This window comes from Oryzias latipes, chromosome 7, assembly GCF_053564925.1.
Source record: "Oryzias latipes strain Hd-rR chromosome 7, Olatipes_Hd-rR_3.1".
Taxonomy (NCBI): Eukaryota; Metazoa; Chordata; class Actinopteri; order Beloniformes; family Adrianichthyidae; genus Oryzias; species Oryzias latipes.
In genome coordinates this window covers 29,657,829-29,672,602 of record NC_136243.1, presented here as the reverse complement: position 1 = coordinate 29,672,602, position 14,774 = coordinate 29,657,829, and the positions used below count along the sequence as shown (strand labels likewise).

The 14,774-nt window shown below is 38.1% G+C and overlaps 1 protein-coding gene across 3 annotated transcripts in view; it reads left to right on the top strand.

Annotated features, from left to right (window-relative positions):
* The window catches only part of celsr3 (cadherin, EGF LAG seven-pass G-type receptor 3), a 103,456-nt gene that overhangs the window by 27,068 nt on the left and 61,614 nt on the right, over positions 1 to 14,774 (top strand). For all 3 annotated transcript variants that reach the window (XM_020704489.3, XM_020704490.3, XM_011476832.4), the window contains exons 2-3: positions 1,093 to 1,436; positions 3,711 to 3,999. In XM_020704489.3, coding sequence (XP_020560148.2) covers positions 1,093 to 1,436; positions 3,711 to 3,999 — 633 coding nt within the window. The remainder of the gene's footprint in view (positions 1 to 1,092; positions 1,437 to 3,710; positions 4,000 to 14,774) is intronic.

Below are 14,774 nucleotides of genomic sequence, written 5' to 3'. Positions count from 1 at the left end.
TAAACAACAAAATAAAATACTTAAATAAACACGAGAAGTTTAATTCAATTTAGTTTTATTTAAATAGCTCAAGATTACAACACAGTTGTCTCACGAGCTTCACTAATAGTACAAAAAATTAAATCATTTATAAAATACAATAGCTGATTGCTAAACTAAACTAAAGTAAACTAAACTAAACTAAACTAAACTAAACTAAAGTAAACTAAACTAAACTGGGCATCCCTGCCTTTAGATCCTCCTTCTCGGTAAGGAAACAAATGATAAAATGCTCGGAAAATAAGTGGTTAGAAAAGAAATGGTATTAATTCTGACCCCCCCCCATCTTACTATGCTTTATGAATACACTTTTACATATTAAAAGTATAATAATTATTCACCTAAGCACGCAATAATGAAAGAAAAAAAGGCATCAAGGTATCAAAACAAAGTCACAAAGTCAGGACTGTCTGCACTTTTTCCCATCAGGCTTCTCATTTTCTAATTTTCCAACATTTTTTTATTTTATTTTTTAATTGTATAACATTTTTACTCATTTTATGGTTTCCTCCATGTTTTCCCATAATCACGCACCACAGACAAAAATGCACACAAATTTTTGTGTTGTTCTTACACAAGGTTGTTTATCATTTTTCTATTTTGGTAAATAATCCCTTTCTTTTTTTCTTCAAACTGTTTTGTTGTATGTTCTGTGGAACTATACCAACAGTATACTTTTAATTTCTGAATTGTCTATTGCTGCATTGAATTTTTAAAATTTTCATTAATAGGTTGTGAGATAAATTCATATTAGGATAACGGAACCTGCTAAATGTTCTCTGAGACAAAATGCAGCTTTGAAGATGTTGTTTGGGACATAAAGCTAGTTTAGGTGTCCTGGTATAGAAATCACTCTGGCTTGGCTTAAATCTCTAATTTTCTCCTTTTTGGCTGTCTTTCTTTTTTTTTTTTTTTTACCCTTCTTTCTGTTTTATTATCTTTTCATCCATTATTTTCTGCCCCACTAACTATTAAATTCACCTATTGGACGACTCAATAAAGGTGTTTAATCATTTAACACATTTTTCTTTGTTCTCCTTCCTAACTTTGCAGACGGTGTCCACAGCATCTCAGCTCAGTGTGTTCTCCGTGTCCTCATCATCACCGAGGACATGCTTGGAAACAGTGTCACAGTCCGTTTGCAGAACATGACCCAGGAGCACTTCCTGTCACCACTGCTGGGTAACTTCCTGGAGGGCGTGTCTGCTGTGCTCTCTGTGCCAGTGGAGAACGTTTTCATCTTCAACATCCAGCCAGATCTGGACGCAGCACCTGGAAGGATCCTGAACGTCAGCTTCTCTGCTGCTTTGCCGGGTGGATTTTTCTACGCCTCTGAGGATTTGGAGGAGAAGCTGTACCTAAACAGGCCCAGGCTGACTTCATTGACACAGATGGAGGTTCGTTCGTGTGCACAAACTATCACGCAGCCACACATACAGACAGGAACCATCATTTGGAGTCTTGTCTGGTAGCAAATTCTTTCAAAAAATGAAGAAAAGCAACTGCTGACAAGCTTTTGGATCAATCTTAATCTAATCTTTTAGAAAATATTATTGATTGTTTTGCCTCACTGCAGATATTGATAAAGGAAGGGTAAAAGAGAGAGGCGTTTAATGTAAATATTTGATGATTCAATCCTGCACATATGATGAGAAGAATTTAAGACTGTTAAATAAGGCTCTTAAGGCTTTGACTTTCCATTTTTGTTTAATTAAAACATTGTAACTGTGGTAGCACCATGAGCTCTGAGGATACCAGGGAGTGGTGTGGTACAGATGCTGATAGCCCGGCAGCCTCATGGCCTCATGCAACGCTGCACAAATATGACCACCTTATGTCAACATGCATGAAGTGATGCGTACCTGCATGCAGCATGCACATTAGTTACATGCACATTCATACAGTTCAGAGCATTTGAACACACACAGATGTGTCAAAGCGTGAACTGCACCATGAGGGAGGAAAGCTGAATGCACGGCCATCACTTTAGAATAAATATCAAACGTGTGCTGTGTAAAAAAACAAATGGAGAAAACTTAACTTGGAAAAGTTTAATCGTCAAGAAAAATAAAACAAACAAACAAACCAAAATGAACGAGTACTAATGTAAGTTACACACACCACAAACAATCAATTCACCATAGCCTGTATTATTTCCTAATATGCATCCTTTTTCTCTGAAGTGCATTTATCCAAAATCGGTTAGAGGACGCCTATCATATTTTTTTCTCTGAACAAAATGTAACAATATTTTCAGAATTTAAATATGATTTTGCCACAACTTAATTTTTTTACTCATTTATGCTGGAAAAGTGAAAATCACTGGTCCTAAAGCTTTAGTCACATTCACCTGTACGGGTGGGGGGGGGGTTGACCCTTATGGGTGCTACAGATTTTTGAGTTGTCTGGACCAGTGGAGGATTGTAGAGAGGAGCGGCCGCATCTCAAGATGAGTGCAAATTCCCTTTAAGTTCATGTACCTCATACCTGAAGGGACATCATCAAAATGGAACCTTCTATTGTTAAGCGTGTGGAAAGTTTATGTTAAAGTATTTGAAAGGATAATAGAAGTTATTTACACTTATGAGGTACAAGTGATGCAGTCGTGAGGTGCCCTTTTGCCTAGTGTAGTCATTTGTTTGGTGTGAGTACTAACCCCTTACTGCTGCACACAGGTCAGTGTACATCTGTAGGATGCCCACTACTCTCTGACTGTCCAATTTCCTCTCTTCTGATAGCCAGACTGCACGCAGTAAGCATGTACTTTTAACGTTAACAGCAGTAATGTGACCCTTGCACAGTCTGCAGGATTTGGGGGGATTAAGAAATGAAACATGTGCACGATGTACCTGCTTTTCACCTACTTCGCCTGTACTTACCCCTACTTGTTGTTCAAGAGTTTGCTACGACCTGTTGCCTGCAACATGACGGTACCAAAAAAAGTATGCCATGCCCCGTACAGGCTTGACCATTTCTCACCTTATTTAGCTGTAAGGCCAGTTGAGACTAAGGCTTAAAGACTGCTTTTTGAGAATGTGCAGCTTGGAGTTTATAGCAATTTTTCATGAAAAAAAAACAACCCCCTTGTTTTGAAACTCCATTCCTGCTCTTTAAATAACCTGTTTGTTTCTTCAAATAGGCTACAGATCTGAAAAAAGATGCGTTTCCCCTTAAAAAATATGAAAACAAAAAGTTTTAAAGACAAAACAAAAGGGACAAAAACTGTAAAAATAATTGCTTTTCTTCATTTGTAATATCATAATTTATCCAAAGGCTTTTTTGTGATTAGGACTTACAAATGAGCTCTTAAAGAGTTACTAGGTTAAAATGAGGTAAACTTTTGACATGAGGTTAAGCCAGAGAAAATAATAGAACAGTTAAAAAAATACCTAACCAGCTGCAACAAACACTATTTGTCGATGTCCAAAAAGTCATTACGATTATTAGAAATGTTATGATTAATGCAAATGCTACCAGAATCTTTCAAGAAAAATAAACCATCCTGTCATAATGGAACTGATAGGCCTCTTTTTAAAGGTTTAAGGGGAAACAAATCAGCATACAGTACATGTATATTATTATGCATGCTAAACAGTTATGGGTTGTGTGACAGGATCCATTTTCCATCTGGAAAGTCCTCTACAAAGACTCTCTTCATCTCATCCCTCCAGGTTCTTCCATTCGATGACAACGTGTGTCTGCGGGAGCCCTGCCAGAACTACATGAAGTGCATTTCCGTGCTGCGCTTTAACAGCTCTGCACCCTTCATCTCCTCGCCTTCCATCTTATTCCGGCCCATCCACCCCATCGCAGGCCTGCGTTGCCGGTGCCCTGTGGGCTTCACGGGCGATTACTGCGAGACAGAAATCAACCTGTGCTACTCCAACCCCTGCCTGAATGGAGGGGTGTGCGCCCGCCGGGAGGGGGGCTACACCTGCATCTGCCGTGAAGACTACTCTGGTGAGTCACTGGATGATCATTGATCATTTTAATTTAGATTATAAACTTTGTATTCATTAAATGTTTGAGAAGTAACAGGCTTAAGAGCTTCAGTAGGATTTTGCTATATTTCTCTTATTTCCATGCTAAAACGTTTGGCTACTATGTGTTCATTTGCAAGACTAAAACCATAGTCATATATTATCATACAAGAAATCCCTAGATATTTATGTTTTACACACAAATCCTATTTTAAATATTGGTGTGAGGCATCCAGTGATGATGTTTTTTGAGAGTCATTTGAAGGAAAATATGCTGTCAAGTTTGCACGTTTGTGCTTAAATATAGCAATTATGGTACATCCACACCGGCTGTCGGGACTTCTTTGTTCCACTGACTCCTACTTTGATCACTCCTTGTTCTTTTGTCATATGGAGCAGAGCAGCATGAGAACACACACTGTGCCTCTGGGGAGGACTTCCTCCTCTTCACTCTCTTCCAAACACAAGTCATCATTTTCCACCTTTTATTCCTGCCTTTCCCGACTCACTATCCTTTTGTCCAACTGTCCCTTCCCAGGCTCGTTTTAGACACATGGACCCTTTTCTTCTGTCACTCTACGCCTGTGTTGCCTGAGCTATTGACGAGAGAAAACCTTGTAGAGAATATGAACGTCTGCGTGTACGAAAAAGGCGAGGGAGGTTTAACGTTGCCTTTATTTTTGAATCAAAAGAGACATGTCAGGGTGAAGCAACACTTTCCATTCATTAGAGAGACAGAGTGTTTTCCAAACTTTCACTGAGGCAGATGCAAAGAGAAACGGAGGGAAGTGTGAGGCTGAGAAGTGGAGGTAGTCAAGAACACTGTGAAACTGAAAGTAGAGTGAGGAGAGAATAAGGGGTGAATATGAATAAAATCGATTCATTTAAAATCTAAAAAGAAGAAAAAAGTAGGTGCAATTGATAATTTTTCCATTTTAATGTCAGAGAAATAAATTCAGACAACATGACATTCTGGCTGTGATTTAGAGGTAAAGCGGTCAACCTCGGATTGGAGGATCGCAGGTTTGGTTCCCGCCTCGCCCACCCATGTGTCGAGGTATCCTTGGGTAAGACACTGAACATCGCTCCGAGTGGTTATAGGTTAGCGTCATAAGACAGTGGAACTGCCATCAGTGTGTCAAAGTGTGTGTGTGCATGGGTAAAAAGCATTGGGCCTTGAAGCATTTTTAGAAAAGTGACATATAAATGTATTGTCTTTTCTAATTTTCCCATTTTATCAAAGTCCACACAAGTAAACCAGGGTTTCTTTCCCAGGGGGGGTGATCCAGTGTGAGTCCTTGGGCAAGACCCTCTGCACTACTGCCTAACTATGTAGTCACAAGGGGTTTTTGTCCACCTGTACCGGTCCCCAGCCCAGATAAAAATACAGAGTCGTGTCGGGAATCTCAAGTGGCTTTTATAAGTGTATTATGTATTTACATAAGGAAGCTTCTGCTATAAATTTGCAAATCAAATTTCAATCAATTATTTTTCTGATATCAAAACCCAGTAAACACTTAATCTTATTTATTTCAGGAAAGACGAGACCGGTTTTAGCATCTTGAATATACATTAGAAAAATAAATACCCTAAATAGCATAAATCCTGAAGGATGCTGTTGTATATGTACATGAATGTATATGCATGTTTTTAAACGGAGAGAAACGAACACAAGCCGGGGAGTGGAGACAAAGCAGAGACGACTGTGGACGTGGCAGCCAGACCAGCATAAGAGCCTCTCCTGAAGCACCGCTAAGGCGGATCTTTTTTCATGTCCTTCGATTAGCAAAACCCTGCATCTGTGCAGAAGGAGGAGCAAAGGGGCAGGGAGCCAGAAAACACACCAACACAGCAACATGTGTTGCTTTTAGTATAATACCATTGCAATACAGCAATTCTGTGATCAAATAGGATGACAGTCTTTGACAGACATGATTGGTGTGGAGGCCAGAAATCCCGATTTTGGATGTGACTGGAGGCATTATGGGATTTTTATTGAGTTGACCTTGGTTACTCATTTTTCTGACAACTTTTTCTTCTTCTGGTCAAACTTTCGTCAATCGCTTTTAATGTTAAAGGTGGAAAATATGTTGAGATTATATTTCTGTGATTCGAAGTCAGTGTATTTAAACGTTAAAAAAGCTGGAAAAATCATTAATTCCACCACTTTCAACCATGTAGTGTAGGCCAGCCTCTTCGGTTCATGTATAATTTTGAAATTAAAAACTCAGAAATAAAGCAGGACAAAAGAAAATCAAGGAAATAACTATATTGTGAATGCAAGAGGGGGAAACTATTTAAAAAAATCAGGGGAAAGATCAAAGGATGAAAGTTATATAGAATAAAAGGAAAGACAGAATAAATGAAAATGGAAAGAAGAAAGTCCTTTTAGTGAGGATGGCAGGGAAGAAAGCAGCCGGGGGAAATGGAGCGAGGGAATGAGGGATGAGAGGCAAAGGAGAGTGAGGAAAATCTGATGTGCTGGGAGTAGCTGTGCTTTTCCTGCGTAGGCGTCAGGTGTTGTAGTGTCTCGTCGATGGCTCCAGGCGAAAAGGAGGGGAAAAACAGGATGGCGATAAATAGATTCCACATCACAAATCTCCAGACTACTCTTGACCAGGTTTGGTTTAACCCTCACTCTTTGTTTGTGCTTTGCTCTCAAACTTCATGGATCGCTCCCACCGGTTGGGCCTAAGCCTGAGGGTTTTGTTAAGACTGGCATCTTTGTTGTCTCACTGTCTTTGGGTCAAAAGCAGAGTGTCTGACAAATCCAGTCAGCTGTGATCTGTGAACAACTCAGAGACACGCACTGACACAAAGCAAAAAATGAAAACGAAGCTTAAACTTTTTTTATTTAAAATTAATATGCTTCCATAGAATTGTTTTGGGTTGTGTTGTAATCTGCCTCTTGGCCAGGACTCCCTTAAAAAGGACATCTGTGGATCTCAATGGGACTTTCCAGGTAAAGTACTGGTTAAAAACAGAATTAAGATCCCTTACTTTCGTTGCAAGTTTACAGTTGTACTTTTTTGCTGCAAAAAAGCCAGAACATGAAAATAATATTTTTGATCCGCATACATCAGAAAACACCAAGAGGAGAAAGAACAGCAGTTATTGAGGTTGAAAGAACATGTTAAAAAGTAGCAGAGCAAAAATGGTTATTCACACAAATATAATAACTGAGTAATGTTTATTTGGCTTCTTGGAACCAGTGGGTACTTCTTGTTTGGAACACCAAGGGGGAGGAGTCATACAGTCCAGTTCTCACATACAGTCAATGGTCAGAACACACAACAGCTAAAACCCATGCTGTAACAAAAAGGGACTTCCAGAGCTCACAGAGATTTTAAACTACTAGTTACACCCCACCAATCGACAAGTCAAGAATGTGTGTCATCAAAATGATTTTAAAAAACAACAGAACATGGAAGATTTATGATAGAGTGCAAAGCAAAAATTACCTCATGTAAACAGTTTTTTTCAGAAAAATGTTTGCATGAGCAACCATGCATGCTTACAGGTAGACAAAGTATCATCAAAAATATGCACTTGCCACACTCTATTGTAAAAAAAAAAAAAAAAAAAAAAAATCTATAAAGAGAGGAAATCACCTCAGGACCAAAAGTTAAGATTGGCATAATGTGTGTGGAAATTTTCCAATAAAGATTTTCTGAATGCATTAAAGTAACAAAGAAAGACTGAGGTTTAAGAAGTGGAATGAAGATTGCCTCTCATGAGGTTGAAAAAAGGCAATCTACGAGAAGACTGTTGCAGAGATGGAACCCAGACTGACATCCTGAGAGTCTGTAAAGCGAACTAACAGTTTGAGTAAAGGGTCGAATCGTGGGAGGATGAGAGCTGCCATTTGTGCTGAAGATAAAACCGGGGGTGGGGGGTGGAGATAATGGTATAGGACGGATTCAGAGAGTGACATTAATTTTAGAGGTCATTAACTGAGTGAATGATTGTGTATGTCTTGCCTTGGATATAGGGTCATAGAAAATTAAGCTGTTTGCCAGAGCCATGAGAATGCTCAGTTCTTGGAACGAGTTGTGGAAGTAAGCACAGATTGTGCAGGAGGAAACAGAGACATCTAAATGCATAATGGACATCATTTGAAAATGTGCATTTTCAATGGGAAAAAATGCTCGGCAGGGGACACAATTTGCTGAGCTAAGTGGGTAAATAAATTACAATTTGAAGGGAAGGAAAAGCAGACACTAAATTAGTTTTGGGAAGATAAATTTTGTTGCTTGGGGGAAGGAAAGAGCAGGAAGGAGGAAATAAAATGAGCAGATTTGGAAACCTTAGGGACTTTTCTAGTGACATAAATGTCAATATTCAAAATATGATCATTTTGAATGAATAAAAACTCCTTGGGAAAAAAATGGAAACCCTTAAAGTTGAAAATAGTCCTGATTCATTTGGTTGTTTTTTAATTGCTAAAGGAAAGAAAATAATTCAATAATCTATAGAATAGCAGCCTGGATCCATGTATAACAATTATATGACAATTTTAATCCATATTCATTATTAAAACCATAAAAAGCAGCACTGATTAAGATGAACACTTTTTTTTACAATACAAACAGCTTCCAAGGCATATTGTCCTGAGTCCAACTACAACGCGCCACAAGCATTTGGTTGAAAGTTGAATAAATTCAAAATTGAGTTTTAAAGACCCACTACAATCATCTTTTGATCTCTGGTAACCTTTGTGCTATCCTAGGCACTTTAACGTTGGGAGTTGGGTCATCTAGACCCACTAGAAAGTGTGCTGAACCTTTTTTCTTCAATGATTTGTGATCTTCACTGGTGTCCATGGATTAGATGAAATCTTTCCACCTTTATCCACCTTTGTCATGGTAGGGAGAACACGTCAAAGTAAGGGTGGGGTCATGTAAGATAGCACAAGGGTTAAAGGTCCTATACTGTGCAAAAACTATTTTTGATAAATAATTTTTTCAGGAAACAATGATGTCATTTTTTCCAACATTTTCTGACACTGGCCTTTTTTTCACCAATACCAGAACGCTGAGTTGTCTTTGTGTGAAAATATTCACTTCACAGAACACGATGTCTCTTCGCCACAGCAATGACTTTCTCTGCATATGTAATGACGCAACCTGAAATACAGAGTGACATCAGTTTATGTCACCTCAGTCAATCAAATGACCCACAGGCTGCCAGACAGCTGATCAAATCACCCACAAAACAGCAGTTTTCAAATGAGCGCATGTTTTATTTTAAACAGGGAAATTTTAAGTATCTTATTTTCTTTTATTTTTTTAATAGTCTTTACTAAGTGATGTCAGTTTGCTATGTCAGTGGATTTTTCCTGACAGCATTAGACAATTTAAGGACAGTTTAAATTGAATAAATGTACATTTGATGAAAAATATGTCTATAAAAACATCAGACTTTACCAAATGAGAAGCTGTCTGAGTCATTGCACATCATTCATCTGAGCCCTTAAAGGCACCAACTCTTGTGTTGGGTAAAAAACATGAGCAAGAGCGAGACTCACAAAGCATTACAGGAGGAAGGAGAACGGGGTTGCCTCCAGGGATGGACCATGTGTTTGGTGGAGGGGGAGGCGGGGGTGACAGGGTGGGGCTAACCAAGAAGCCGCGGGTGGATGAGGAATGCTGGCTTTGATGAATAAAACATCCACGTGAATGAAGCGTTGGTGTGAATGCATTTAGACAGGCATGGAGGAAGGAAAGAAAAGAAAAGGAAGGAAGGATGAGAATAGAATAGAAAGGAAGATAAGAAATAGAAACTTTACTTAAGATAAAGAGGAAAATGCAAAAAGGAAGTTTGGATAGAAAAGGAGGATGAAGATGCAGGATGGGAAGAAGAGAAGCCATGCAAAAGTAGAAATCTAAGTTCAAACAACAGACAAGCAGACAATCGGAGTGACTGTGGTAAATATTCAAAAATGTACTTTTAAATTTTCCAATCAATTCTTTTCTTGGCCTTTTATTTAGATTTTATATTTACAAATTCAACTGGGAGTGCAAAATGAACATGTCAGAGCTTATTCTGTGTTACAGATTGTTTTTCTTTTTAAAAGCCCAAGTGTTGCAGATTTAGTAGAAGGTGGACAAATAAATACAATTCCATTTGAACTGTCAGAATGAATATCATTGTCAAATTTACGTCTAATGCTCCTAATAGCCACAGTGGGGAGAAATAAACCATTCGATTGTCTCCTAATAGTTGATACTGAAAATGTACCTGTGAGGGTTTTTAATCCACTCTGATATGTATGTGATGCATTTTTGTCTGATCCTTTGTTTGACTGTGGGTACGTGGGTGTTTGCTCCCCACTTGTGGTATGCTCATTAAAAGGGTCTGTGAGAGAGGAAATATAAGTGCTTTCTTATGGAACGCCCACCGTGTAACTGCTTCACCTCGACGTGAAGGTTAAAGCTCTGCTCCGATCATGCTTTTGGTGTTTTTAATGTGTTCTTGTGGGATTTGTCTGTGGATGGAGGACACATATAAAGAATATCAAGCTCAAAATGTCATTTTTGAGTTTTTCTTTATACAAAATGTTGTGAATCAGGAACAGTTGGATATGTGAGGGGCTGTAGGATAGCAAAGAGAGCATGTAAACAGAGAGCTCTCACCAACAGGGAGGGGTAGGGGGGGTGGTGTTGCTCCTTACCAACGGTCCCATCCACAACTCAGAAGCTGATTTCTAGTGAACTGCTGTTGCTCTACAGAAACTAAATCCTAGGGGTGAAAAAACAACATTTTTTTGGAAAGATATTTTTAATTATAATCAAAAGACCCCTGGGAACACTTTTAAAATGGATCAGAAGATAGATCCAAATGCCAAATGCTTTGGTGCTCTGCCTTTGCTGGTCACAGTTTTTTATTGTGAGCCGCTTCACAAGTTGAAAAGAAGATCACTGATCACTTTCTGATATGTCAGCATGAAAATGATCACAATTGTTGCTTCATCTATTTGTTATTTGTCTGGATCCCTGTGTATGCTGAATGCACATGAGTATGTTTACTCTTTTGGCAATTTTAGAGGTCTGTTTTAAGGGTCTCAACACGCGCATAATTCATGAGTTTTATTTCTATTTATTTATTTTAATATTAATGAGATGGTCTGTCTGTCTGGGTGAATGGCTGCAGCTGATAAAGGTGAGGCTATGTGTCAGTGCGTGTCTGTGTCTGTGGGTATGTGGTTTTTCTCTTTAATTTGTTCCCTGTTGTGTGTGCTTTAATGAGAGTACATGTTCAGTGTAGGAAGCATGTGAGGACGGAGGAAGGCTAATCGAGGACACAGATGTGATCATTTAAATGGCTCGGGGGCTTTTTTAAGCCGAGCTGGAAGTGTGAGAGTGTGCTTTGGGGTGATTCGGCGGTGTGAACAAGTGTGTTTGTCAGCCAAATGTGCAAGATGCCTGGTGGCAAAGGAGTGAGAGCCAATGAGGAGAAATAGTGTCATGAAAAATGGGATGGAGAATTAATGAACAGTGCTGAGATGAGAGTGTAGTGAATGGGGAAGTTATTATTTGGAAAAGAAGCTGAGTGCATGGGATGGATTGTTTGCAATACTTTTCATGAAAATTAAGAAAATAAAAGGCAATTTAGATTAATTTGAATATCTCTGGTACAAAGAAAAACATACATTTATTAGCAATAATATACGTCTTCGTATGTCATATGATGAGATTGTGTGTCTTGAGATTAGAATTCTAATATTTTTTTTGTTTTATTTTTTTTATATTCCCTAAACATTTTCCTTACATATGCACACTCCATCCTGCCCCTGCAGTAGCTGCTTCCCTTGAAAACATTGGTCCACTTTGCAAAAACTTCACTGGAAAATCTGAGAACAAAAGCAACAGAAATGTTCATCCAGCTTCCAAACTATTCATTTTAAATTCTAAGTAATTTAAAACTAATAAAAACAGTTTTTTGTTCCATTTTGGGTAGTAACAATTAAGAGCAAAAAATAAAAATAAAATAAAAACATAAATAAATAAAAAAAGAAAAAGAAAATAATAAATAAATAGCGGCCAAATTTGACCTGAAGTGTTCTCCAGGGTTAAGATTTTTTTGTATGCATCCGATCTGACATGCAAGATCGTACATCACAACCTCTCATTCCATTGTCTGGTTCCTCCCCATGAGTTCTACGTCTTCATTTGAACTTTTCAGAAGTCTTGGAGCTTGGTAGTGTTAACTATGTGCTTGGGGTGCGGTTCTTTCTTCCTCTCTGTTTGCCCTTGTGGTTCTGTTTGAGCGTCTGCATAGGGTGTCTTTTGTGTGTCCTTTAATATTTGTGTGATCAGGAAAAACCTGATTTATTGACTCACAGCTGCAGCACACTGAGTCAGTGTCATGCTAAAGACGTGATGACTCTGCCAGTGGGTTTCTTGGCATCTATTAGTCCATGCACACAGGGTTATATGATGATGGCAGACAGCCTCAAGGAGGGGGGCGGCAACGATCCATGTTCTTTGTGTTTGTTAAGAGGAAGACGGGAAAACATTATTTGATTACTTTTAAGAAAAATAAATATCTGTGTTGCATTCATTAGCAAAAAAAGAAAATAATCATTTGTGTTTTATTGGTGTCTTATGGTGAATGCTTGTCTCAGTTTGGGCTTGTTGAGGCCGTCAGCACATTTCCAAAGTGGGTCCTTGAGGAGCCATTTGTCTCTAGGCTGGTTTTAAACCCCGTCTGCTGTGGCTAGGGAGAAGTCATTGGTGTGGGTGTTCTTTGTTGCAGCTGCTTCGTGTCAGACACTGTGTTTGTCCAAATGTGCTCAAGGAAAGGCAGAAAGGGAACGTGAATGTGCATCCCTCCACGCTGTGGGTGTTTCAGTCTTGAGAGACTCAAGTGTTTGCTTGACTGGCAGCCAAATTTGTGTTTGTTCTCTTCCTGCAGATTTCTCTTTTGTTGTGTGTTTTTGTTTGTCCAGTCAGTGCTGAATCAACAGGATCCAAGAAAACAGGACGATACTTTTATCCCAGCTATATTTTTGCAAGTACACACCTTTAAATTCTACACTGCACGAAGAGGTAGCCTAAAAATAGGAAAAGAACACACATTTTAAGAAGGAAAGCACTAGTTGGTAGTAGAATTATCTGTCCATGCAGCAATTTTTTTTCACTCTACAAGAAATTGTTTATTAAATATCAAAAATAAACAAGGAATTCTACACAAGCGTTAAAAAGGGGAAAATTAAGCTAAAAACCGCAAAATTAGCTATTTTTAGCTAGAATGAATTCAAATAGGATGCTAAACAGCCCAATATGTTGTTTTTTTGCTAGATTCTTTTCCGCTAGGATTTGTATGTTTTGAGTTTAAATGTTCCCAATTTTAGTTCTTTTTATTTAGTGTGATAAAAACTAGTGTTATAAATATAAATGACTAATTTTAGAACAAAATGTGAACAAAAAGAGAATACAATCCTAGAATAAGTTGGCCCATGTTCCGCATAAAATTTAACACAAGCACTTCTTCTTAGAACATAAATCTAAATTTCTGTTTCCAAAATAACAACAATAAATGCCATTCTAACTTGTCAACATTTACTGAACTTCAAACAAAATCCTTGAAATAAACCAAAAATTACAGAGCAGTTTGAGGTTTGTTTCGTCTTAAATCAAGTTTTCCTGTGGTCGAGAATTTAGATCCAGCTCTTAATGAGACAAAACATTCTTGAAAAGCTTGGAAAGGTGTGGAGCAAAGAGACATTAAAACTTAACTGAAAACCTTGTCGATTTGAATGTCTAAAAAATGTTTTAATTAATCTTTGCAAGGATGAAATAGTTTACAGAGTAGAAAGTCCTTCCAGGTGAGAAATCGCAGACGTAGTTTTACATTTTTTGTTAATTTGCATTCATTTGATGAAAATTAGTCAACATTTCAGTTCAACAAGTGCTTAAGAGCACCTCTCCAGAAATCAGCAGCATGCTGCTTCACACGTCCAACATCATTTACATTTCTGATGTGCAGTGAATGCAGTCCTCTATAGGGGAAAGAAACACCTGTTTAACCTTTAACATTTAAAGAGGTTATTTTATACACTGCTATGATAAGAAGCCGTCTCTAAAATCAACTCCAGGCTTGTAAATGTCACATATCCATTCCTGACCAGATTAGTGGTCCTCAGAAACTGTAGACCGCTGATGGCATTTTTGAATGTATAAACGTCCATCTTATGTAAATGACAAGACAGTTTTTGAAAAACTGAGACCAGGGCTGGGCAACTCCTCTGACTGATTGAAGATCATGACACAGCTCAATTTACCATTTCCTCTGATTACATGTACTTTTCATTTTATGTTTGTTCATTTCCTATCCAAAATTTTTTAACTATGAAATTACATTTTTACATATACATTGATGGTTAACGTCTACTTTAAAGTTGGGCTTTAAAGCAGAAGTGCTGCCCTGAACTTGTAATCAGGTTACTGGTATAGAATCAGACTCTGTTGCATTCCGGTTACATCAGTAACCTCTGCCACATCAAGTGCAACTTACTTCACTGTGGTGAACCTTGAAATAGGGAAACACAACAAAACATATTTAAAACCGGCAAATAAATGCTCCTCCTTAAAGGTTAAGGAAATGACGTTTAGTAAATTTATTTAAATGAAATAGTTTCTTTTGTTTCAGATGTATGTTCTTTATTACATAATTAGAGTTTAGTTGAGGAGTTCTACAAAAGAAAGGCAACTAAAATCAGCATTTTCTACTTGAGCTGTTGATCTTCTGCTG